This window comes from Hypanus sabinus, chromosome 17 (genome assembly GCF_030144855.1).
Source record: "Hypanus sabinus isolate sHypSab1 chromosome 17, sHypSab1.hap1, whole genome shotgun sequence".
NCBI lineage: Eukaryota > Metazoa > Chordata > Chondrichthyes > Myliobatiformes > Dasyatidae > Hypanus > Hypanus sabinus.
Window position 1 is genome coordinate 47,532,892 of NC_082722.1, and position 24,933 is coordinate 47,557,824.

The 24,933-nt window shown below is 39.8% G+C and overlaps 1 protein-coding gene across 1 annotated transcript in view; it reads left to right on the plus strand.

The window, feature by feature from the left end:
• Positions 1 to 24,933, plus strand: part of tdrd12 (tudor domain containing 12) — a 192,576-nt gene that overhangs the window by 15,876 nt on the left and 151,767 nt on the right. The window contains exons 2-4 of the mRNA XM_059992994.1: positions 19,276 to 19,346; positions 21,876 to 22,040; positions 22,673 to 22,809. Coding sequence (XP_059848977.1) covers positions 19,323 to 19,346; positions 21,876 to 22,040; positions 22,673 to 22,809 — 326 coding nt within the window. The 5' untranslated portion in view covers positions 19,276 to 19,322. The remainder of the gene's footprint in view (positions 1 to 19,275; positions 19,347 to 21,875; positions 22,041 to 22,672; positions 22,810 to 24,933) is intronic.

The following is a 24,933-nucleotide window of genomic DNA, read 5'->3' on the forward strand; positions in this document are numbered from 1 at the left end:
GCAATCCGGCATTTCAGGTACTTCCTAGAAGGTCGGCCCTTCACCGCGTTCACGGACCACAAACCGCTTACCTTTGCGTTTACGAAAGCATCCGACCCCTGGTCATCCCGCCAGCAACGCCACCTGTCCTACATCTCTGAATACACAACGGATGTCCGGCACGTCTCGGGTAAGGACAATGTCGTGGCGGATGCGCTCTCTCGCCCTACCGTTCATGCCCTTTCCCAAGGGGTAGACTTTGAGGCACTGGCAGAGGCACAGCAGGTAGATGAGGAGATTCCGAGTTACAGGACTGCAGTCTCTGGTTTGCAGCTCCAGGACCTCCCCGTGGGCCCAGGTGAGAGGACCCTACTCTGTGACGTCGCCACCAGCCAGCCCCGTCCGGTCGTCCCCGCAGCCTGGCGGCGACGTGTTTTCGACTCCATTCATAACTTGGCGCATCCCTCCATCCGGACAACTGTCCGGATGGTTTCCAGCAGGTTCGTTTGGCACGGACTCCGCAAACAGGTCAGTGAATGGGCCAGGACGTGCATGCACTGCCAGACGGCCAAGGTTCAGCGGCACACCAAAGCCCCACCGCAGCAGTTCCATCCCGCCCACCGGCGTTTCGACCACATTCATGTGGATATCGTGGGCCCCCTGCCAGTGTCGCGCGGAGCGCGTTACCTCCTGACTATCGTGGACCGGTTCACAAGATGGCCAGAGGCGGTCCCGCTCACCGACACCACCTCCGAATCTTGCGCCCGAGCCCTGATCGCCACCTGGATATCCCGCTTTGGTGTACCAGCCCACATTACCTCCGACAGAGGCGCCCAGTTCACCTCCAGCCTGTGGTCAGCTATGGCCAGCCTTTTGGGGACTCAGCTGCACCACACCACTGCCTACCACCCACAGTCGAACGGGCTAGTGGAGCGTTTCCACCGTCACCTGAAGTCGGCCCTCATGGCCCGCCTGCGAGGAGCCAACTGGGCGGACGAGCTTCCCTGGGTCCTTCTCGGCATCCGCACAGCGCCCAAGGACGACCTGCACGCCTCGTCGGCCGAGTTGGTATACGGCGCGCCCCTGGCCGTCCCCGGGGAGTTCCTACCAGCCCCGAGGGGGCAAGAGGAAGAACCCGCTGCAGTCCTGGGCAGACTTCGCGAGAAGCTCGGTAACCTGGCCCCCATACCCACTTCACAGCATGGGCGGCACCCGACCTGCGTACCCAAAGACCTACGGAACTGTAAGTTTGTGTTTGTACGAAGGGGCGGGCATCGGCCACCGCTGCAGCGGCCATACGAGGGGCCGTTTACGGTGCTCCGGAACAACGGGTCCACGTTCGTGCTGGACGTTGGGGGGAAGGAGGAGGTTTTCACGGTGGACCGCCTCAAGCCGGCCCATGTGGACCTGGCGCAACCGGCCGAGTTTCCGGCGCCTCGGCGCAGAGGCCGACCTCCCAAGCAGGCTGTGGACATTGGGGGGTGTATCGCCGGTTCTGGGGGGGGGTTATGTGGCGGCTCATTTCCTAGCGTATGCGAACCGACTCACAATTAGATAGCCTACGGGGGTTTGCGAGCACAGAGCTTTGGAGCCTCTTCGCCATGGGGGGCCGGTTGACAGAGGCTTAAAAGTGAGGCTGAAGTTTTCGAATAAAGTTTTTCCTTCGACTGCAGTTACCGACTCCGTGTCGTAATTTTAGCGCTGCTTGTAGCACACCGCTACAACACTTCAATTGAGACTAAACATGCATCTAAGTTTACAGATTTGTGTACAGACTTGTGCAAGTCTTTCCTAACCTTTTTGAGTTGAAAAATGAACTCAAATTTCAAGTAACTGATTAGAGTTTCATCTTATCTTTACACTAGTGATCCCCTTGGAGTCTAGACCTTCCTTGTATAAGGCACAGAAAAATGTTATTTTACCTGTCTCTGCCTCTTTGTGGAAAATGTTATCGCTCAGGTTGTGATTAAATCTTTTGCAACTCATCTTAAGCCAACATGCTCTATTTCTTTAATCCCCGACCATGAGTAAAAGGCTGTAAAAGGCCTATTTATGCCCTAATGATTTTTACAACTCTTTTAGATTAGTTCTGAATCTTCTGTGCTCCAGGGAATAAAGTCCTACTCTGTCCAACGGCTCCCTGTAACTGTGTGTTGTATCCTGGCAACATCCTTCAAAAATCGTTCTGTGCACTTTCCAGCTTTATTATAGCAAGTGACCATAACTGAACACACTTCTTCAAGTACAGCCTCACCAATGTCTTGTACAACTGAAATATAACATCCAGTTTCTGTACTTATTGTTGTGATTGATGACGCTTAGTGTGACAAAAGCCCTTTTCATCACCTTGTCAACCTGAGACACCACTTTCAGGGAACTGTGGACCTATGTCCTTTGAGAGCATTCTGACTGGTTGTATCACTGCCTAGTACGGGAACTACAACCTTGATCGCTGGACACTGCGGAGAGTGGTACGGATAGCCCAGCACATCTGTGGATTGGAGCTTCCCTCCATTGAGAACATTTATGGGAGCAGGTGCAGAAAGAAGGTCTGGGAGAACACTGGGGACACTAGTCAACCCCACCATTAACTGTTTTAGTTGCTTCTGTCTGGCAAATGGTACTACAGCATTAAAGCCAGGACCATCTGGCTACAAGACAGCTTCTTTCTACAAGCCATTAGACTTATAAATTCTCATGTCTATACATTGCAACGGAATCACAATGCAAAGGTTTTTACTCCCTCATGTTGCGGAATGGGTGTAAGATTTAAATAAATTCAATTCAATTCAAGTCCCTCTGTTCAACAACACTCCCCTGGGCTCTACTGTTCACTCATTACCATTTGTCACCTCAGTTACCCAGCTTACGATCTTACTGTAATTCTTGATAATCTTCTTTACAGTTTAGGGATGTTACGTACCCTGTAACTGGGTCACTTACCAGCAAAGGTAGAGAGGTCCATTGAAGTCTGATGGTACTATTTTTAACAGTATTTATTGATAAAAATACACAAAAATAATATCAATGCAAACATACAGATAATATACGTCATCAATACTAAATCTAAAAAGCGCGGGTATAATAATACTCAATAAGAAATAGCTCTATCGTTGTCTAGGGGATAATGTATTGTCCGATGGAAATATAAAAGTCACTTTAGTTCCTTCAAGCTGCAGGCTGCAGCCTTTTGTTGGAGTCAAGAGAGAGAGTTCAAAACTTGCCCATTCCTTTTATGATGTCGATCCTTTGAGAGTCATTGGGGCTGATTTCTCCTTTGTGTCAGCTAAAGCCGTTCTTCCTTGGTAAGGCCCACCAATTCCGAGGCAAATGGAAAAGGACGCACGTGGGCTTTCCACCGGCTTTCGCTATTACGCTGTTACAGGAGTTCTAGCGTTTCTTCTGGTGCATCTGAAGGGGCCGTTCCCCAGACCCTCTTTTATCCTGACTCACAGGGTCTCAGATGTCAATCAGGGTGGAGGGATGCCTCCCCTCAACCAGCCCACTTTTGGTCATTCCCTGAGGGCTTCAAATAAATAGCACAGTATTCAACACACAATTCCATCTCCAAGAGACAATGGCAGTTTCCCGCCGCTTTGTATCGCTGAGGGGCCAGGACATGCCAAACGTCTCTCTCTCTCATTTCCTGGGTCTCCTGACCTGACTGAATAGCGTTCTTGCGATTCTCAAAAAGGAGGGGGCTACTTTGGGACCCTTCGGCCCCTCAGAGTTGGGCACAAGCGTAACACCCTCTTTCTTCAACGAGTTTTTACCATCAGTAAAAACGAAGTAATACAGAGTCTTACAAGATTTTAGAATCTAACACCATACAAAAGGGTTTTTTTCCACTACAGAGTAATACAGTTATACATTCAATTCAGCATTTAAACAGTTAACGATTACATTGTCACTTCCTTTAATATCTTAACATCTTGTACCTTACTAAAGTCTTGTAGCATCAGACTCCAATTTAATAACCTCCTATTTTTAGGTCTTATTTTTCTTTAGCAAACAAAAACTAAAGAGTTGTGATCTTAGCTTACGGGTATAGTACAAAAGTTCATGCAAATACTAATCTTTATGTTGCTTTCAAACTTAACAGGCAGGCTTCCATGGGGTTGTCTTTTATTATTCACATGCTTTATCGAAATCCCTTAAAACCGGCTTCTGCTATTTAAAAATGGCGTCCCCATTAATCCTCGCCTCTTTTTCGGTTAATTCCCACATGGGCAGCTTGTGCACCCTGGCAAAATAGGCTTTCGTCTGCTCCTTTCATAGGAGTTATTTTATCAACAATGTGTTCCAAACTTAGACCATCTTCCAAATTTCCACCCAGTTCTTTAATTTTACGCAAGTTGCTAATTTTCTCTTCAGGACCCTTCAGGCTATTAGTTTTCAGTTTAAACTCTTTGTTCAAATGGCATTTCAAACTCTGCCTTTTCACACCCCACTCTGGAATAACAATAGCATGTGGGGCCCCTTTACCTTCCAATTCAACCTGTAATTGATTCACAGGCTTTCTGGTACCAAGCCATTGTCTCTGTAGCCTGGTTGTTGCTTCTGATATCAGTCCAGCCTTTAAATTTTCTTCATTCAATTTGGGAACTACATATTTCCCTTTTCCTTCAATAATAATATTCATCTCCCCACCTTTGATCTCCTCACTAACTTTTAACACACCTTCGAGCACAAACACCTGGGAACTCTCATTTCCTACTATTACCAAGGTTAACCCTTTTTTCACTGAACCAAGTCCATCTGACCCACAAGGACTGCATTCCTTTTTAACTGAATCAAATACCTCAGACTTTTTCTGAGCTCCATTACTAGGTTCAGTACCATGTGCATCCCCATCTTGGACACACTCAAACGGGACATTTGCCTCTTCCAGGCTTTCAATACCCGTACCCTCTTTAAATTCACAATTCCCCTGATCCTCCCAGCGACTCTCTGGGCAACTCCCTTCCGGAGTAAACTCAACCCCACGGGCTGAAACAACCTCATCTGCCAACCCAGCAGACTTCTTCGAGGTAATGGCATCCTTTTCATCTAGGACTGCCCTCATTTCATTATCGGGAACACCTTTAGAATTTTCAACTTCTTTAAACAGTTCTGCCAAACCAGACAGATCATCCATGCCCAACTCTGGACCTTTTAACAGCTTTTTCTGTTTCTCATCTTTATTTCGTGCCTCTAGAACTTTTCTCCTCGCTAAGGGCAGGTCTACCTCCTCTCCCTTACTCTTTTTCACTTTACTACTCTTTTCTTTTTCAATCTTTTTATTGAGTTTCATATATAAAGAAAAATAACATAACATAATATTGAATAGGATGTACATACATTAGGCTTGAAATTGAATTAGTAATAAGATATTAAATATCTTATTAAAATATCAGAAAAAAAACATCATATGATAATCAGTCAAACCTATATTGATTATACATGAAAAAGGATAATCACTAAAAGAAAAAAAATAAAAAAAATACAAGAAAAAATATATATTAGAAAAAAAAATAAACCTAGACTAACATGGGCAATAATAATAGTTTATATGTACATGATAGTGTCAAGAACTCTGGAACTCCATACCAGAACAAGGATAAAAAGAGAAAAGGTCCGGAAAAGGCCAAATTAACTCATATGAAAGTGTCGGATAAACGGTCCCCAGGTTTCTTCAAATTTAATTGATGGATCAAAAATAGTACTTCTAATTTTTTCTAAGCTCAAACAAGAAATAGTTTGAGAGAACCACTGAAATGTGGTAGGAGGGTTTACTTCTTTCCAATTTTGTAATATAGACCTTCTTGCCATTAGGGTTGCAAAGGCGATCATTCGTCTAATTGAAGGGGAAAGTCGACTATCATCTTCATTTGGTATACCAAAAATTGCAGTAATAAAATGGGGTTGTAAATCAATATTCCAAACTGAGGAAATGATAGCAAATATGTCCTTCCAATAGTTATATAAGGTGGGACATGACCAAAACATGTGGGTCAATGAAGCAACTTCTGAGGGACATCTGTCACATTGAGGGTTAATATGGGAGTAGAATCGAGCAAGCTTATCTTTAGACATGTGAGCTCTATGTACCACCTTAAATTGTATTAAAGCATGTTTAGCACATATAGAAGAAGAATTAAACAATTGTAGAATTTTTTCCCATTTTTCTGTTGATATAGTATATTGAAGCTCTTTTTCCCAGTCTTGTTTAATTCTGCCTGACATTTCTGGTTGTATCTTCATAATCATATTATAAATAAGAGCCACTAATCCCTTTTGACAAGGATTCAAGGTAAAAATCATATCTAAAAAATCTATCGGAGTTGAATTGGGAAAGGATGGCAAAACTTTATATAAAAAGTTTCTGATTTGTAAATATCTAAAAAAAATAAGATTTAGGTAATTTAAATTTGTTAGAAAGTTGGTCAAAAGACATCAAACTACCTTCAAAAAAAGATCACGAAAACATATTATACCTTTCCTTTTCCATACGCTAAAGGCTTGATCTATTAAAGAGGGTTTTAAAAAAAAAAGTTAAATAAGATAGGGCTATCAAGAACAAAATTTCTCAAGGTAAAAAACTTACGAAATTGAAACCAAATTCGTAATGTGTGTTTAACAGTAGGGTTAGATATCTGTTTATTGAATTTGACTAAATCAATGGGAAGAGAAGAACCAGGAACGGAGAATAAAGAATATCCTTGTGCATCATTACATTCCAAATTTACCCACTGTGGGCATAATGGTGAATCCAAATCTTGTTTCCAGTATATTAAGTTTCCAATATTATTCGCCCAATAGTAAAATCTAAAGTTAGGTAAAGCTAAACCACCATCTTTTTTAGGTTTCTGTAACTGTTTTTTTACTTAACCTAGGGTTTTTATTTTGCCACACAAATGAGGAAATTTTTGAATCTATGTTGTCAAAAGATTTAGCTATAAAAATTGGTAAAGCTTGAAATAAATATAAAAATTTTGGTAAAACCATCATTTTAATAGCATTAATCGGACCAACCAATAAGGATAAGGGAGACCATCTAGTAGTAAGTTGTTGAATTTGATGAAGCAAAGGTAAAAAATTCAATCTGAATAAATCTTTGTTTCTTAGTAATTTTTATACCTAGATAAGTAAAGTTATCAGTAACAACTTTAAATGGTACCCTGTCATTCAATAAAGTTTGCGCATTTAAAGGGAACAATTCACTCTTATCCAAATTTAATTTATAACCAGAAAAACTACCAAATTGAGCCAACAAGGTTAGAATAGCGGGAATAGACCTATCAGGATCAGAAATATATAACAAGTCATCAGCATATAGTGATAACTTATATAACTTCTCATTGCGGGTAATACCAAAAATATTAGGTGATTCACGAATAGCAATGGCTAAAGGTTCTAATGCAATATTAAATAATAAAGGACTTGACTTAAAGGACAACCTTGTCTCGTACCACGAGATAATTGAAAAAAAGAGGATCTATGATTATTTATAAGAACAGAAGCAACAGGATTATAATATATTAGTTTAATCCATGATATAAAATTAGAACTAAAATTAAATTTTTTTGACGCATTAAATAAGTAAGTCCATTCAACTCTATCAAAAGCTTTTTCAGCATCTAATGAAATGACACATTCTGGGGTTCTAGATGAACAGGTATAAATTATATTAATCAATTTTCTACATTGAAAAAGGAGTACCGGTTCTTAATAAAACCAGTTTGATCTTCTGAAATAATCTGTGATAGTATCTTTTCTAATCTAATAGTTAGAATTTTTTTAAGAATCTTAGAGTCTACATTTAGTAGTGATATAGGACGATAGGATGCACATAAGGTAGGATCCTTATCTTTTTTAAGAATTAGAGAGATAGTAGCTTCATAAAAAGACTGGGGTAATCTCTTCTTAGTAAATGCATCATTGACAATTTCACGTAACCATGGGGAAAGCAAAGAAGAAAAAGTTTTTAAAAATTCCATAATATGACCATCAGGGCCAGGAGCTTTCCCTGAATTCATTGATGAAATAGCCTCTCCTACTTCGGCCATAGAAATAGGACATCAAACAAACTCTGATCTTCATCTGTCAGTTTGGGAATATTCAAATTATTTGAAAAATTATCCATCATGGACAGAGCGCCATCAGATTCTGATTGATATAAAGATTTATAAAAATCTTGGAAAGTATTATTAATTTCTTTATGATCAGTAGTCAAATTACCATCTTGTTTACAAATTTTAATAATTTGTCGCTTAGTCGAAATAGCTTTTAATTGGTTAGCTAATAATTTACCAGTTTGATCACTATGAATATAAAATTGAGCCCTGGTCTTAATTAGTTGATTCTCAATTGAAGAAGATAATAATAAGCTATGTTCCATTTGAAGCTCAACTCTCTTCTTATAAAGTTCTTTGGTAGGAGTCACGGAATAAATCTTATCAATTTCTTTAATTTTATCCACCATCATAGCTATATCAAGATACCTTTGTTTTCTTTTACCAGCAGAATATGAGATAATTTGTCCACGGATAAAAGCCTTAAAAGAATCCCAGAGTATTCCTCTGTCAATCTCTTCGATATAATTTGATGAAAAAAACAAGTCAATTTGCTGTTCTATGAAGGTGATAAATTCTGGATCTTGAAGCAAAGTAGCGTTGAGTCTCCAAGATCTAGTATTAATGGAGGAATCCGATACCTTAATAGACAACTTCAAAGGAGCGTAATCCGAAATGGCAATAGAATCGTATTTACAATCAATAACATCTGTTAATAAATGGTGATCAATAAGAGAATAATCAATTCTAGAATAACTATGATAAACATGTGAAAAAAACGAAAATTCTTTGTCTTTAGGGTTCAAAAACCGCCATATTTCAGTAATTCCCGAATCAACCATAAAGGAATTAATAAGTGAGGCTGATCTATTCGGAAGAGTTCGAATAGGTTTAGATCTATCCATCACAGGGTTCAAACAACAATTGAAATCTCCACCCATTATCAACATATGTTCATTTAAATTAGGAAGAGAAGTAAATAATCATTAAAAAAATTCAGGGCAGTCAAAGTTTGGAGCATAAATATTTACTAGAGCCACTTTTCGATTAAAAAGTGAACCAGTAATCAACAAAAATCTGCCCTGTGGGTCAGAAATAATTTCATGATGTGTAAACGAAATTGAGGCGTCTATAAAAATAGACACACCCCTAATTTTGGCGGTAAAATTCGAAATTGTTGACCCAGAACCTAAAAAAGCGTTGATTATCCTCCCTCCTAATATGGGTCTCCTGTGCAAAGATAATATTAGCATTCAGTCTATGGAATACTTTAAATATTTTTTTATGTTTAATCGGATGGTTTAAACCATTTGTATTCCAAGAGATAAAATTAATAGACTTATCCATCATGCCAATATTAGTTGTATATATCATAAAAGGTTAAAAAGACACATAACCCATAATTCAGGAAGAAGGAAAAAAGATTCAGGAGCAACCGGAGAGCATGACACCTCAACAATATTAATAATTTAAAGTCAGCCCATAAACTAAAAGCAAAAAAAAAAGCAAAAGCATGAAAAAAGATCCCTACCCCCTCCCCCAAACCCTTGGAAAAAAAGCCAAGCGGCAGGCGCACGAACTAATACTAATATTACCCCCATTTCAAGATGGCAACTCCACGAAAAGGTAAAAAGAGACCATATAACACCCAGGTTTAGATAAAGGGTTGATAAAAAAATATATATCAATCCAAAAGAGGAAAGAGAAAGTAATATAATAAAACAAAAGATCATTAATAAAAAAAGAATAAACATTAGAGTTTAAAAAAAGTGTAATATGCCTTTAAAAAAAATTCCATATTCAAATACAAGTAGATGACATGTTCCAAAGGCAAAGACTTATGGGAAGAAGAAACGACATTTTGAAAAAACCATATTACAAAATATAAATGTAAATTCACCAATCTATTAAAAGAATTTAAAAAAAAAGTCATCAAAATAAAATAGAAAAAGGATTCAATAATCACTACAATATAAAAAAGGTCTAAAAATCTAAAACATTCGTCCCATGTTCAAGTACAAGCAAACAAATAAACGATCACGGAAAGCAAAGTCTTATGGGAAGAAGAAACGACATCTTAAAAAAAAATTAAATCTTATTACAAAGTATAGATGTGTGTATCCAATTCAGAGAAAAAAAATTAAGAAAAAAGACGTTATAGTAAAATTAAAAGAGCGTCTATAACCATGATAGTAAAAAAAAACCAGGTCTACAGACCAAAGTAAGAAGCTATAACGCGGCTTCATGAGTTAAAGCCCAAAACGAAATGGCATCTTCTCTCCAAAAATTCTTCAACATAACACATAGTTCAACTTATGGTAGAAGCTCGATATTCTTCGACGAATTTCTTCGCGTCTGTTGGAGTTTTAAAGAAGCGCTGGCTGTTGTCACCCAAAGTAACTCTGAGATTCGCTGGGTATCTCAAAGCTTGCTTAAGTCCAATCGAATAAATCTCTGCCATCACTGGTTTAAAGGCGATTCTTTCTCTCATCACTTCAAACAAATAATCTTCAACAATGCGAAACTTGTTGTTTCTGTGGAAGATCATACCTTTCTGACGAGCTAATTGGATTAAAAGCTCTTTCTGCCGAGGATAATGGAGGCGAACAATCACAGCCCGTGGCTTGTCGCTCGAGACCGAGAATCTCGAAACTCTGTGGGCGCGATCAATAGTAGGTTTAACTTGCAAAGCTTCAGCACCAAAAACTTCCCACAGAAAGTTAGAGAAAAATTCGGTTAAGTCACCAGACTCAACATTTTCGGGAAGCCCAATGATTCGCAAGTTCTGTCTGCGAGATCGGTGATTTTAAACTTATAATGCTCTACTATTTGAGCAGTCGACAGTACCTTTTTCTCCAATGTTTCAAGTGTACGTATTTTTTCACAAATTAAGTTTGCAAGAGCGTGATCTTAACTTCATGCCGTTGAATATCTGATGCCTGCGATTGAAGCTTGGTATCAAGCGATCTAACAACTTCTTCGAGCTCAGACATTTTCGCGGTAAGCTTATTCTCCAAACTTGCCGTTTTACTTTCCAAACTTGCAAGTTTAGTATCCAGAAGATTAGAAATTGCCTCGAGGGATAAAGGCTCTTTAGACGATTTCTTAGTTGTAGCCATTTTAAGTTTGAAAAGATTAGATCAAGTATTGTTTTAGAAAAAAGTAAGTCGTAAGTATCAACCCATATGATTAAGTACGGAAAGATTTGATTAAAGGGTGATTATAGTTTAAAAAATGAAGAGCGCCTAAAAGGCAGATGTCTATGTCGCCATCTTGAAACTCCGCCCCCACTTTACTACTCTTAGTTTTACCACCCTCTAAACCCTCGTGGTACAGGGTTGGTTAAAAACGTCTCGGCCAAATCGACACTGGCCGGATTTAAACTGCTCTCGTTCCCAGCTGCCTTTCTCGACATGCTGCGAGTGATCGCGCATGCAGGATAGATCTTGGAATCTAAGGGCGGAGCCTCCGCCGGCTGTCTCATCAGCTTCATTGCTGACCAAACCTTACCACCGGCTAAATCATTACCCAGAAGGATGTCCACGTCAGTTCTCGGGAATTCTGATCGCACCCCCATTTCATCTGGTCCAGATACCAGCTCACAATCCGTAATGATCCTATGCAAGGGCACCATTTCCGTCCCTTTTCCTATTCCTTTCACAGCTACCATTCCGGTCCTGCAACCAAAATCAGGTACCTTACTGCTAATCAATGATACTTCAGCCCCCGTGTCTCTGCAGATCCGTACTGGAACTGGTGTGTCTCCCTCCCTCACAGACACGGTTCCGTTTGACATACAAGTCTCAGACCCTTCTTGTACTCTGTCTACCCGGGGCTCCCTTGTCGATTTACCGATTACCACGGCACATCCTATAGGGACTGCTGCTTTCCCTTTTCCTGTCTCCTTCCTCGGAGCAGAGTACCTAGATGCAATAAGCCCCCCCTTTCCACAATTAAAACAGGTCAAGCCCGGAAAACTCTGGCCGTCTTGCCTTTCCCCCTCAATCTTACCACTAGCTCCCGGCGGGACCTCTGCCTCAGCCGGTGGGCTTTCTCTATTGTTCCCACGATCTCTCTGGGAACCTTTTTCGAGGAAAACTTTGTCTTGTGGGTTAGGGCATATTCATCTGTGAACCTAGCAAATTTGGAGATGGACTTATTCGGCTTCTCATGCAAATACATCCGGATATCCTCCGAAACACAACCTTTAAATTCCTCAATCAAAATTAACTCCCTGAGACGCCAAAAATCCTCTTCCACTAGTTCTGCTGTACACCAACGGTCCAAGAGCACACCCTTCTCATAGGCAAACTCGGTATACGTCTGATTCCACCCTTTCTTTAAATTTCTGAACTTTTGTCTATACGCTTCAGGTACTAATTCATAAGTCCAGAGAATGGCCGCTTTTACTTTGTCATAACTCTCCGCCTCTTTCTCCTCCATGGACAACGCCGTATATGCTCGTTGTGCCTTCCCTTTTAACACACTTTGTAACAATGCCACCCACTGCTCTTTGGGCCACTTCTGATTCACTGCCACCTTTTCAAAAAGCAAGAAGTAACTATCAACATCCGTCTCCTTGAACGGAGGTACTAACCTGAACTCCCGACTAACATTAAACCACTCCTCTCGGTCTGACCCTTGAGCTCTTTGCTCTTGCCTTAACTTTTCCATCTCCAAGTCATGTTTCCTTTGTTTCTCTGCCTCCCTCTCCTTCTCGGCTCTTTCCTTTCCTTTCTCAGCTCTCTCCCTCTCCTTCTTGGCTCTCTCTCTTCTTTTCAGCTTCTTCCAGCTGTTTTAACTGAATTTCATGCTCCCTTTGTTTCTCAGCCCTTTCTTTCTCTTTCTCTCTCTCGGCTCTTTCTTTCTCCTTCTCAGCTGCTTCCAGCTGCTTTAACTTAATTTCATGTTCCAACCTTAATTTCTCCAACTCTAACTGAGCCGTCCCACTAGCTGGTACCTTTTCAGGGATATTTTCCAATACCTCAGCTGCAAACACATTCTTCTCAATATAATATTGAGTTATGGCCCTTCGCACCTCCCGCTTTTTCATTGACAACCTCACCTCTGCGAGGTTTAGCCCCTTCGCCATATTTATCAAGTCTGATTTGGTGGCCGCCTCTAGAGTCGGGTTTTCTATAAATTCATCCATGTCCATCTTAGCTGGTTTCCCATCTGGCTACCCACGTAACCAGATCCAAGTTTGGACTTACAAGCCCGATTCACCGGCCTCCCAATTTGGTGTCATATCCCGGATGAGCCCCCAATTGTTACGTACCCCGTAACTGGGTCACTTACCAGCAAAGGTAGAGAGGTCCGTTGAAGTCTGATGGTACTATTTTTAACAGTATTTATTGATAAAAATACACAAAAGTAATATCAATGCAAACATACAGATAATATACATCGTCAATACTAAATCTAAAAAGTGCGGGTATAATAATACTCAATAAGAAATAGCTCTATCATTGTCTAGGGGATAATGTATTGTCCGATGGAAATATAAAAGTCACTTTAGTTCCTTCAAGCTGCAGGCTGCAGCCTTTTGTTGGAGTCAAGAGAGAGAGTTCAAAACTTGCCCATTCCTTTTATGATGTCAATCCTTCGAGAGTCGTTGGGGCTGATTTCTCCTTTGGGTTAGCTAAAGCCATTCTTCCGTGGTAAGGCCCACCAATTCCGAGGCAAATGGAAAAGGACGCAAGTGGGCTTTCCACCGGCTTTCGCTATTACGCTGTTACAGGAGTTCTAGCGTTTCTTCTGGTGCGTCTGAAGGGGCCGTTCCCCAGACCCTCTTTTATCCTGACTCACAGGGTCTCAGATGTCAATCAGGGTGGAGGGATGCCTCCCCTCAACCAGCCCACTTTTGGTCATTCCCTGAGGGCTTCAAATAAATAGCACAGTATTCAACACACAATTCCGTCTCCAAGAGACAATGGCAGTTTCCCGTCGCTTTGTATCGCTGAGGGGCCAGGACATTCCAAACGTCTCTCTCTCATTTCCTGGGTCTCCTGACCTGACTTAATAGCGATCTTGCGATTCTCGAAAAGGAGGGGGCTACTTTGGGACCCTTCGGCCCCTCAGAGTTGGGTACAGGCATAACAGGGATACCATCTATTTTAGTGTCATCTGCAAGTTTATGCCTTGTATATTCTCATCCATATCATTGATATAGTTACAAACAACAATGGATCCGACCCCTGAGGCACACCACTAGTCACAGGCCTTTGCTTCCTACCGTCAAGCTAATTCTGTATCCAGTTCGCTTGTTTCCCTGGATCCCATTTGATCTAATTTTCCAGAGCTTACAAATCCCTGCAGACTATCAGTAATCAATCTCAGTTCTTACGTTTTTTAGAATCCCCTACAATACCTACCACCGATATTAATCTTACTGGTTTTGCAGGTTCTTCTATGTAGCCTTACTTAAAGGCACAACATTAGCTACTCTCAATTCTTCTGATACCTAATCTATTATTTATGATAATACTTAGCCAGGACTCCTACAATTTTGTCTCAATCTTCCCACAGTGTACTTAAATGTACATGATCACGTGTTGGATATTTACCTACCTTGAGCTCCAACCAATCAACATGAGGAAGTGAGTAAATAGAGCTACCTTTTCAATCAGGTTCACAATCAAGATTTAGGTTGCAGGAGACAGGTAACCGGGTGACTGTCAGGAGAAGGAAGGGAAATGCTCAGCCAGTGCAGAGTACACCTGTGACAGTTCCTCTCAATAATAAGATACACCTTTAGATACTGTTGAGGGGGCACCCTATTGGAGGGAGCCACAGTGACCAGGCACTGAGTCTGGTGCTGTGGCTCAGAAGAGCAGAGAGGTGAATAGGACTACAGTGCTGATAGATTCAACAGTCAGAGGAGTGGAGATTCTGTGGGTGTGATAGAGACACACAGATGGTATGTTGCCTCTCAGGTGGCATGGTCAGAAATGTCTTGGATCAGGTCCTTGGCATTCTCAAAAGCGAGGGTGAATAGCCATATTGGCATCAATGACATTGATAGTCAAGGTGAGACAGTTCTGAAGAGAGATTTTGGGGAGCTAGGTAGAAAGCTGAAAAAAGGGACATCCAGGGTAGTGATCTGGCTTGCTGCCTGTACCATGTGCCAGTGAGGGTAAGAATAGGATGATCTGGTAGGTGAATGTATGGCTGAGGAACTGGTGCAGAGGCCAGGGGTTCAGATTTATGGATCATTGGGATCTCTTCTGGAGAAGGTCTGACCTGTATAAAACGGACAGGTTACACCTGAACCTAAAGGGGACCAATATCCTTGCAGGCAGGTTGGCTAGAGTTGTTCAGTAGGCTTTAAACTAATTTGGCAGGGGAATGGGAGTGACAGTGCTTAGGGTGAGATAGTTGGTTTACAAATAAAGGCAATGTGTTGTGAGGCACCTAGCAAGGAGAGGCTGATGATTGGGTAAAATTGCAGTCAACAGGATGAGTTACAATGTAAAAGGCAGTCAAAATAGAAAGGATGAATACAGGATTGAAGGTGTTATATTTGAATGCGTGTAGTATATAGAATAAGGTAGATGAACTTGTAGCACAGATTCAGATTGCCATGTACGATGATGTAGGCATTACTGAATCATGGTTGAAAGAAGATTATAGCTGGGAGCTTAAAGATCAAGGATACACATTGTATAAAAAGGGTAAGCAGGTAGGTAGAGGTGGTGGCATGGCTCTGCTGGTTAAAAAATTAAATCAAATCATTAGAAAGAGGTGACATAGGGTCGGAAGGTATTGTATCGTTGTGGGTAGAGCTAAGAAACCACAAGGGTAAAAAAAAACCCTGATGGGAGTTGTATACAGACCCCTAAACAGTAGCAAGGACATGGTCTATAAATTACAATGGGAGATGGAGAATGCATGCCAAAAGGGCAATATTACAATAATCGTGGGGGATTTCAATATGCAGGTAGATTGGGAAAATTAGGTTGGTATTGGACCCCATGAGCGGGAATTTCTAGAATGCCTATGAGATGGCTTTTCAGATCAACTTGTGATTGAGCCCTCTCGGGAATGAGTTATTGTGGTGGTTTGGGTATTGTGCAATGAACCAGAATTGATTAGGAATTTAAGGTAAAATAACCCTTTGTGGCAAATGATCATAATATGATAGAATTCATCCTGAAATTTGAGAAGCTAAATCAGATGTATCAATTATAGTGGAGTAAAGGGAATTACAGAAGCAGGAAAGAAGAGTTAGCTGAAAATGATTGGAAAAGAATACTGGCAGATATAACTGAAGAGTTGCATTAGCTGGAATTTCAGGAAGCAATTCAGAAAACGCAGGACATGTACGTGTCCTGACATGACATGACATGTAAGAGGAGGAAGTATTTTAAAGGCAGGGCGATGCAACCATAGCTGACGAGAAGTCAAAGCCAACATAAAAGCTAAAGAGAGGGCATATAATAGAGCAAAAAATTAGTGGGAAGTTAAGGAAACAGAATCTAGGACCAGAGAACACAGCTACAGTATAGAGGGACATCCCTGTAGAACAGAAGAAGAAAGCCCTTAACTCCGAGCGGAGTCAGCGGGATGCTGTCGTGATGACGTTATTTTAGAAGGCTTTCTTGTTTTTATGATGCCAAGTTGCTAGCTCAACGCTCAACCCAGCATGCAAGGGAGCCAGCTGGATTCAGACTCTGGAGCTTTGCTCCAGAGTCCGGCGCTGATGCCACTACACCACCAGCCAGCCCTGTAGACCAAAGGTGAGGGGGAATTTTATTAGCCAGTGAGTGGTGAATCTTAAGGAATTCATTGCCACAGGTGGCTTTGGAGACCATGTCTTTATGTTTATTTAAGGCAGAGGTTGATGGATTCTTGATTGAACAGGGCATGAAGGGATATGGAGAGAAGGCAGGAGATTGAGCTGAGAGGAAAAATGGATCAGCCATGATGAAATGGTGGAGCAGACTCAATCGACCAAATGGCCTAATTCTGCTCCTATATCTTGTAGTCTTCAGAAGTGTCCAGTACATCCCCTGCTGTAATGTGAGCTATCCTCAATATATCCCCATTAACCTTCACTAGACTTCATGACTTCCTTTACAGTAAACAGAACAGAAGTCTTCATTAAAGACTTGGCCCATTTCCTGCAACTCTACAGTAGATGTCCATTTAAGTCTTTGAGAAGTCCTATTCTCTCCCGTTACATTTTTTTCCTTCAGTATACATAAAAGGTCTTTGAATTCCCCTTAATATTTGTTGTCAAAGCTATCATATTCCTCCTCTTTGTCCTTGTGATTTCCTTCCAGAGTATACCACTGCATTCCCTGAACAGAGATTTCTTTGATTCCAGCTCCCTGTACGTGCACCTAACCGTGCCTCTTATTTTCTGACTAGAACCTTAATGTCGCTTTATAATCCAGGTTTCTCTACTCCTGCCAGCCTTGCCCTTCAGAGCAGAATCATACAGACCTCTTGCTGCCTTACTTTTAAAAGCTTCCCACTTGCCATGGTCTCTTCTTGCTGCTGCCACAAGGAAAGAGGTGCAGGAGTCTCAAGTCCCACACCACCAGTTTCAGGAACAGTTATTACCCCTCATCCATGAGGCTCTTGAACCAGAGAGTATAAATTCACTCACCCCCAACGCTGAACTAATTCCACAACATATAGACACTTTTGAACACTACAGCAGTTTTCGATTTTTATTGCATGCTTCTCTCTGTGTAAGTTGTGCATGTGTGGGTTTTCATTGATTCTGTTGTGTTTCTTTGTATTTACTGTGAACACCTGCAAGAAAATGAATCTCAGAATAGTATATGGTGACATATATGTACTTTGATAATAAATTTGCTTTGAACTTTGGGGTCTTGCTTGCACATAGTTAACTCCAATCAACTTTTGCAAGTTTTATCTAATGCTGTATAATTAGTCCTGTCCCAAATTAAAATTATAAATTGTTGACTAATTCTATTCTTTTCCATAACAGTGTTTAAAATCTAATGGAACTATGGTCATAGGACCCAGTTTTCCCCTACTGGCTTCTCAGTCACTTGCTCTGATGTATATCTGAAGAGTAGGTCAAATCTTTCCCTCTCCCAAAGTAGAGTTCTTAGTTTATTTCCAGAAGGAACTTTCTTAAATGCACTTTACAAATTCTGCTCCCACTAAAGCCCTTAGTACTATGGCAGTACCAGTCTATATTAGGAATGTCAATGTTTCCTCCTTTTGACAACCCTATTAACTTTACAAAACACAAGAGGCTGGAAAAACTCAGTGGACCATGCAGTATCTATGGGCAGAAGTGAACGGTCAACATTTTGGGTTGAGACCCATCAACTGCATGTGTTTGTTCATCGAATGACTGTTGACTATAATAAGATCATCCTTTGCTTATTTCTCACATACACACATAAAACCTCATTGGATGATCCCTCAAGAATTTAATCTCTGACTTACTGCCATGATGTTCTCCTCAATCAAAAATGCATTTCCCTTTCATTTCTTTCCTTGAATTCTATCTTGTCTACAGCAGCTCTACTCTGGAATGTTAAGCTGCCAATCTTTTTCTCTCTCTTAGCCATGTTTCTGTAAAAGCCCAGTTTATATTAGGAATGTTAATGTTTCCTCCTTTTGCCAACTGTGTTATTTTTGCAGGACACAAGATGCTGGAAGAACTCAGTCAGCCAGGCAGCATCTATGGGCAGAGGTGAAAGGTCAACATTTTGTATTGAGATCCTTCATCTGTGCAGGTCCAGTTGAATGGTCTCAACTCTCCATAGAGTTTCACAAGCATCTTGTGTACTTCATCTGCAGTCTTGTTTCTCTATTAGCCCAGTACCATAGATCTAGCCATGACTGAGTTTGTCCTCTTTTATAAATTCCCTTTTTACAATTCAGCTCCTAAATGAGTGATAGCTCTTGGTTTATCTTGGTCAGAAGAAAGGCTGGCAGTAATTGTATTACTGCACCACAAACGTTGGTATGAAAATTTCCAGATAATGCTTTGCAGATTCAAATCCCATTTCTGAAGTCACCTCACCAGCTAGATGGAATTGTTCCATATATCATAAATTGGTTGCTCTTGGTAAGGTTTATTAGGACATATTATTTTAAGAAAAAAGCCTTGGTGCAACTCTCAAAATGGTAGCCTATTTCTTTTAGTCACAGCACAGGAGAATGCACATTTTCACTTGAACTGTTTTATTGCTTCTCTAACATTTTTAAGAGGTAAGATTAATGTATTGTATTTCTTTTGTTCTCAAAACAGGTTTATTTTTCTTGAAGCATTTGAGATATTGTACTGCTGTACAGAAGATGATTGAAATTATCATTATAAAGGTAACAGTAATTATTGAGTATATTTCAGCCATGCCACCTGTTTAGGAAGATCTGAATTCATCTGATCAGACTGAAATTTCTTCTTGAACTGAGTTTTTTACTTCTGTGAAAGATGCTGTAACAGATATATTTGAACCCTTGTAAAAACAGATGGTACTTGCTATTATGATAAAAGTATATATATTTCTCCATTGTTAATGTGATGTTTGTAAAAACATCCCATTGTGATGTCCGTAAAAATAAACAGTTTCCAAATATTTAAATAAATTTACCAAATGTATGTCAAATTGATAAGTATGGATAAGCAAGTACAATTTGGCCATGATACCATGCATTTGTATATTTTCTACTTAAAATTTAAAAGTAATGGATAATATATTAATTTTAAAACTAAAAATGATTTATCATTCTGATTCTCTGAGGATCATGAAGTGCTGAGCAGTGGAAATAATTGGAAAGGGCCTTCAAAGCACAACATCTCTTTTTAAAAACTTCATTCAGGCCTTGACGCCCAGAAGTCTTACCCATTTTATGAGGAGGATGTGTTCATGGAAAGTATTTCATCAACCAGATTTTTGTATATTGAGAGGGTTAGTGTATTCTTATGGGTGGACAGCACTCTGCTATTCGTTAGAAAGAAAAATGAATCAGTGGTGTGTAATCAAGCAGGGAATGACATGTTATCAAATGTTTAAGGTTGAGTGTCCATGCATATCATAAAGTTGCACTACTTGGGCATCTACAGATGGTCATCTGTACACTTTATTTGTATGTAATGGAGGATTATAATGTGTGTCATTCATCTTCAAGATTTGATGCCAGGCCACATGAGATACTAAAACAAAAATTGTTCAGTTAGTAGGTTTTTAAATATTTCAAGGAAATCCCTTAAAAAGCAAAGAGAATTCAAGGCAGGTAAGTTGTATCTTGGCAGTTAGGTACAAATTTGCCTTTTGTGTGAGTAATTATAAATACATACACAATTGGAGACATGTTGACATCTCAAGAGGGTTGTAGAAATGACAAACATTATTCAGATGTGGATCTGGCAATGCAGGGATACGAAAGCAAGAATGAGAGTTCTGAAGTTGATGCACAACTCATATATAAGCAATAGAGATTGAAAACAGGTTAACATACTATTTACCTTCACTGGCTGTTCGCATACATCTGTATCTTGTCTATCACATCATCAATATTTATTATTTATTTACTAAAATTATTTCTCAGTTTTTAAGCAACATACATAATGTTATATTTTTCCAAGATGTACAATTACCACCTTGCCTGCTCATTTAATGTTTTTATTTTCCTTTGCAGGCTTCAAACATCCTCCTCTCCACTTGCTTTCCCAATTAGCTTGGTACTATCTGCAAGCGAGAATGCTCTGTCTTTTCATATAAATCATTAATGTAAATTATGAATAACTGAAGTCCCAATATGGATCATTCTAATGTGCCACTCCAGTGTCTTGCCATTTCTGCAGCAAATGACACCACTTAACATCTCATATCTTTTCACCATCTTCAAGCACAAGTCAGGATTACTCACTTGGATAAATGCACCTCCAATTCCATTCAGAACTTGATAGTATTCAGGACAAAGCAACCAACTTGTTTATCACTGCCATTCACTATGCCAAATATTCATCCCTTTAAGCTTTGGCACACTTTGGCTGCAGTTGGCAACATCTACAAAATGCAATGCCTAGGTGACTCCAACAGCATTTCACAAACTTGGGGTGTTTACCATCTAGAAGCAGTGTAGTGGTTTTACATCTATTGCATTCACCTTGGCTACTATTCTTAAAATATGTAATTTTAGATGATTATCATTAATGGACATTATTTCTGCAACCATTTCTTTTAAAATTCATTGTTGCAGACAGATGGCTCTGAAGATTTCTGATTTTTTTTTGAATCCCCTTTATTTTCCCAGTATTTGCTATTCAGTTACAATATTGTAAATAGTTCTTAATGTCTTTAGATCCTTCTCCTCACCCCCCTCCCAGCACTTCTATCTCTTTGTAGAGTAAAAATATATAGAATGGTTGGGGTATTAAACAGTTATTTTCTTATTTCCTTTTTGAATTGTCACAATTTTGAGGCTCTATGTACACTGGATATTGGTTGAAAATTAATGTGAGCATTCTGGGCACATTATAATAACTCCCGAATTACTTAATAAAAATTGTTTGAAATGTATATTCATCTTTGCTCCCTACATCATCCTTCTCTATTCCATTGCTGCAATGCTATAACATATGTAAATAGAATGACAGCTCTCCACACAGATTGTGACACAGCAACAGTAAATAACTTTGTTAAACTGGACTAATAAAACTGGAAAAAAAACATTCTTTACTCTTGATTAACATAAACTACCAAGATTGCGATATTGATCCAAACAGTTTCTTCATTTCTTCTGTTTGAAGTTGATATCGAAGGGCCTGTAATGTGCTGTACTATTCTATGTTCTTTAACGTCCATTAACAATTAAACCCAAAAGACTGTTTTTGTGTTTACTTAGGTGGAGGATTCGGGCATTTTCTGGGGAAGAATAAAAAAGGGATTCAATGATGTGGCTGAAAATGAAAATCAATATGAAAGATTGGAGGAACAGATGAACCACTTATATCAGCAGAATAGTGAGGAGCTAGAAGAAATTAAACTTTCTGTTCTGGAACAAGGCCAGGTAATAATTACTTAAAAATATTAGAAAGAGAATTCCATGTTATTCCTATATCAACTCAGTTCCCGTAGTTGCATGAGACCATGTGTCCTGGACATTTTGCTGCTGCAGCTGTCCCTCAAAGTGTAGTCTAGGGCAGCAGATCTAAGGGCCTGGAATGCTTTTGCTTTCTGACAGCTATTTAGCGATTTGAACTGCTTCTAGATGTCTCTGATAAGAAAGATTAAATGCTTAATATTTAGATGATAAATGTAATGCATTTCCTTTGTGCTATAAACTGATTATAAAGGGAGAATCCTTTGATAAAGGATAAGATCAGAGGTGTCAGAATCTGAGCTCCAGACCCCTCTGGTGCTATATGGCAAGGAAATCAGAGCAGCTGAGTTGTAAGGAACATCTCTAAGGCTTTGAAATTCTAACCAGTGACTGAAGGTTAGAATCTATGTGTTGTTTCAGGGATTGCTTGGACGATGTAAAACCTTTGTGAATAATCTTCAATGGTTAATTGTGTTCAAAATCCAATAAGCCTCTTGTCACATTTTTAATTCTGACAATTTTAATGTCTAGCCAGCTGAACAACTAAACAAAATGATAGTATTCAAACTGATATAATTGAGTAATGACTTTTTTTGCAGATCTGTGTTATTTATTGCCATGAACTTCATTGCTGGTGCAGGGCAGTACTGGAATCAATTATATCAAGTGGAATCAGTTACCTTGCAAAGTGTTTCCTAGTTGACTATGCCAAGCACATTTTGGTGAAAGCAAAAGAGTAAGAATTTAACTCTATCCATTTCGAGTTACTAGCAGTTTTGATGTACAAGTATTTAAATGAAATATCCTACTACAAATTGTATTGGTATTGTGTGCCCTTGACACCACACTTGAACACATTGACGAGGGAGGAGATGGTGAAGTGGTGATTTCCAAAGATTAAATGATGATCTTGAGGCTTTAATAAAATTTAATCTAACATAATTATAATACTGGCAAATAGCTGCCCTGCCCATGGGGAAAGAACACGTTTTAAAGTACATGAATAAGTGGGGCATTGATTTTTCAGGTGGAAAGCTTTAGAAATGAGATAGCCAGCATGTTCCTGTTGGAAAGTAGGGCACACCTGGTGAGATTAGAAAACATAGATTGACAAGGGATATTGAGATTGTGGTCAAAAAGAAAAAAGGCAAATGACAGACTAGAGTTAGCTGGGAACAAGTTTGAGGAGTATAATGGATGTAGAAGTACACGTGAGAGTGCAATTAGCAGGGCAGAAAGAGAGCATGAGACATCCTTGGCAGATGAGGGGAAGGAGAATCTCAAGAGATTCTATAAGTGTATGAAGAGCTAAATAGTAAGAATATGTTCCCTTGAGAACATATTTCCCAGTAAGAATATGGGCAAGAATATGTTCCCTTGAGAATCAAAGTGTTCATCTATGCATGGAGTCACAGGAAATCAGTGAAGAAGAATTTGGAAGCTCAGGAATTCATGGAAGAGAAAAATTATGTCATAAAATGTAATGACTTTACATAGAATAGTGCTGGAGGTCTTAAAGCACATAAATGTGAATAAATCCCCAGATTTGATCAAGTGTAACCTAGGACATTGTGGGAAGCCAAGGAAGAAATTGCTGGGGCTCTGGTAGAGATATTTGTATCGTCATCATTAGCTTTAAGCCTGTACTAGAAGATTGATGGGTGGCTAATATTATGCCTTTAATTAAGAAGGCTGCAAGAATAAGTCAGGAGCTACAAGCCTGTGAGCCTAACATTAGTGGTGGGAAAGTTTCTGGAGGAGATTCTGAGAGACAGGATCTATCTGCATTTGGAAAATCAATGACTGATTAGAGATAGTCAGCATAGTTTTGTATGTGGGGAATCGTAACAAATTCATTTAGGTTTTTTGAAGAGGTGTCCAAGCAGATTGACAAGGACAGGTTCAGTAAAGGTCACCTCTGGAACTTTAGCAAGATCTTTGACAAGGTCTCACATGGTAGACTGTCAGGAAGGTTGGATCACAGAGGATCCAGAGCGAGTTGTTCAATTAGATGCAAGATTGGTTTGTTGTTAGAAGTCAAAGGGTTGTAGTGAAGTGTTTTATATTGGTAACCTGTGATCAATGGTGTGCCCCTGGGATCTGTACTGTATCCCCTGTTGTTTGGCATCTATATTAACAATTTGGACATGAATGTAGTTAGCATGTAGTAAACTTGCAGGTGTAGTGTACATTGAAGAAGATCGCCTAAGGCTACAATGGGATCTGGTTCAAATGAGAAAGTGGGCCAAGGAATGCAAATGAAATTTTTAACTCAATTGCAGATTGGTGCATTTGGTAAGTTAAAACAGGGCAGGATGCACACAGCGAATACCAGGGCACTGGAGAGTGCAACATATACAGATCTAGGTGTACAAGTTCTCTGAGAGTGATGTTACAGATAGACAGGTTGGTAAAGAAGGCACCCAGCACACATTGGTCAAGTCATTAAGCACAGGAGTTTGAATATTATGTTGCAGCTATACAAAATGTTGGTGAGATTACATTTGCTGTATTGTGTACAATGCTGGTCACCTTGCCTTAGGAAGGTTGTCATTAAACTTGAAAGGGAACAGAAAAGATTCACAAGGATGTTACTAGAATGCTTGAGTTATAAGGGGAGAGTCTAGATAGGCTGTATTTTTTATTCCTCTTTTTTCTTGTTCCGGGCTGGGGTAGAGCAACAAACTTGGAATGGGGACACTGGAATTCTTTTTAGAGAAAGAAAGTTGAGAGGCAACACTGTTTTTTGGGATGGATGGAACTAATTAATCATACAAATTTTCTGTGTATATGCAATTTAAATTCAGTAGTATATTTGAATAAAACACTGAGACCAATGCACAAGAAACATTGGTAAAGG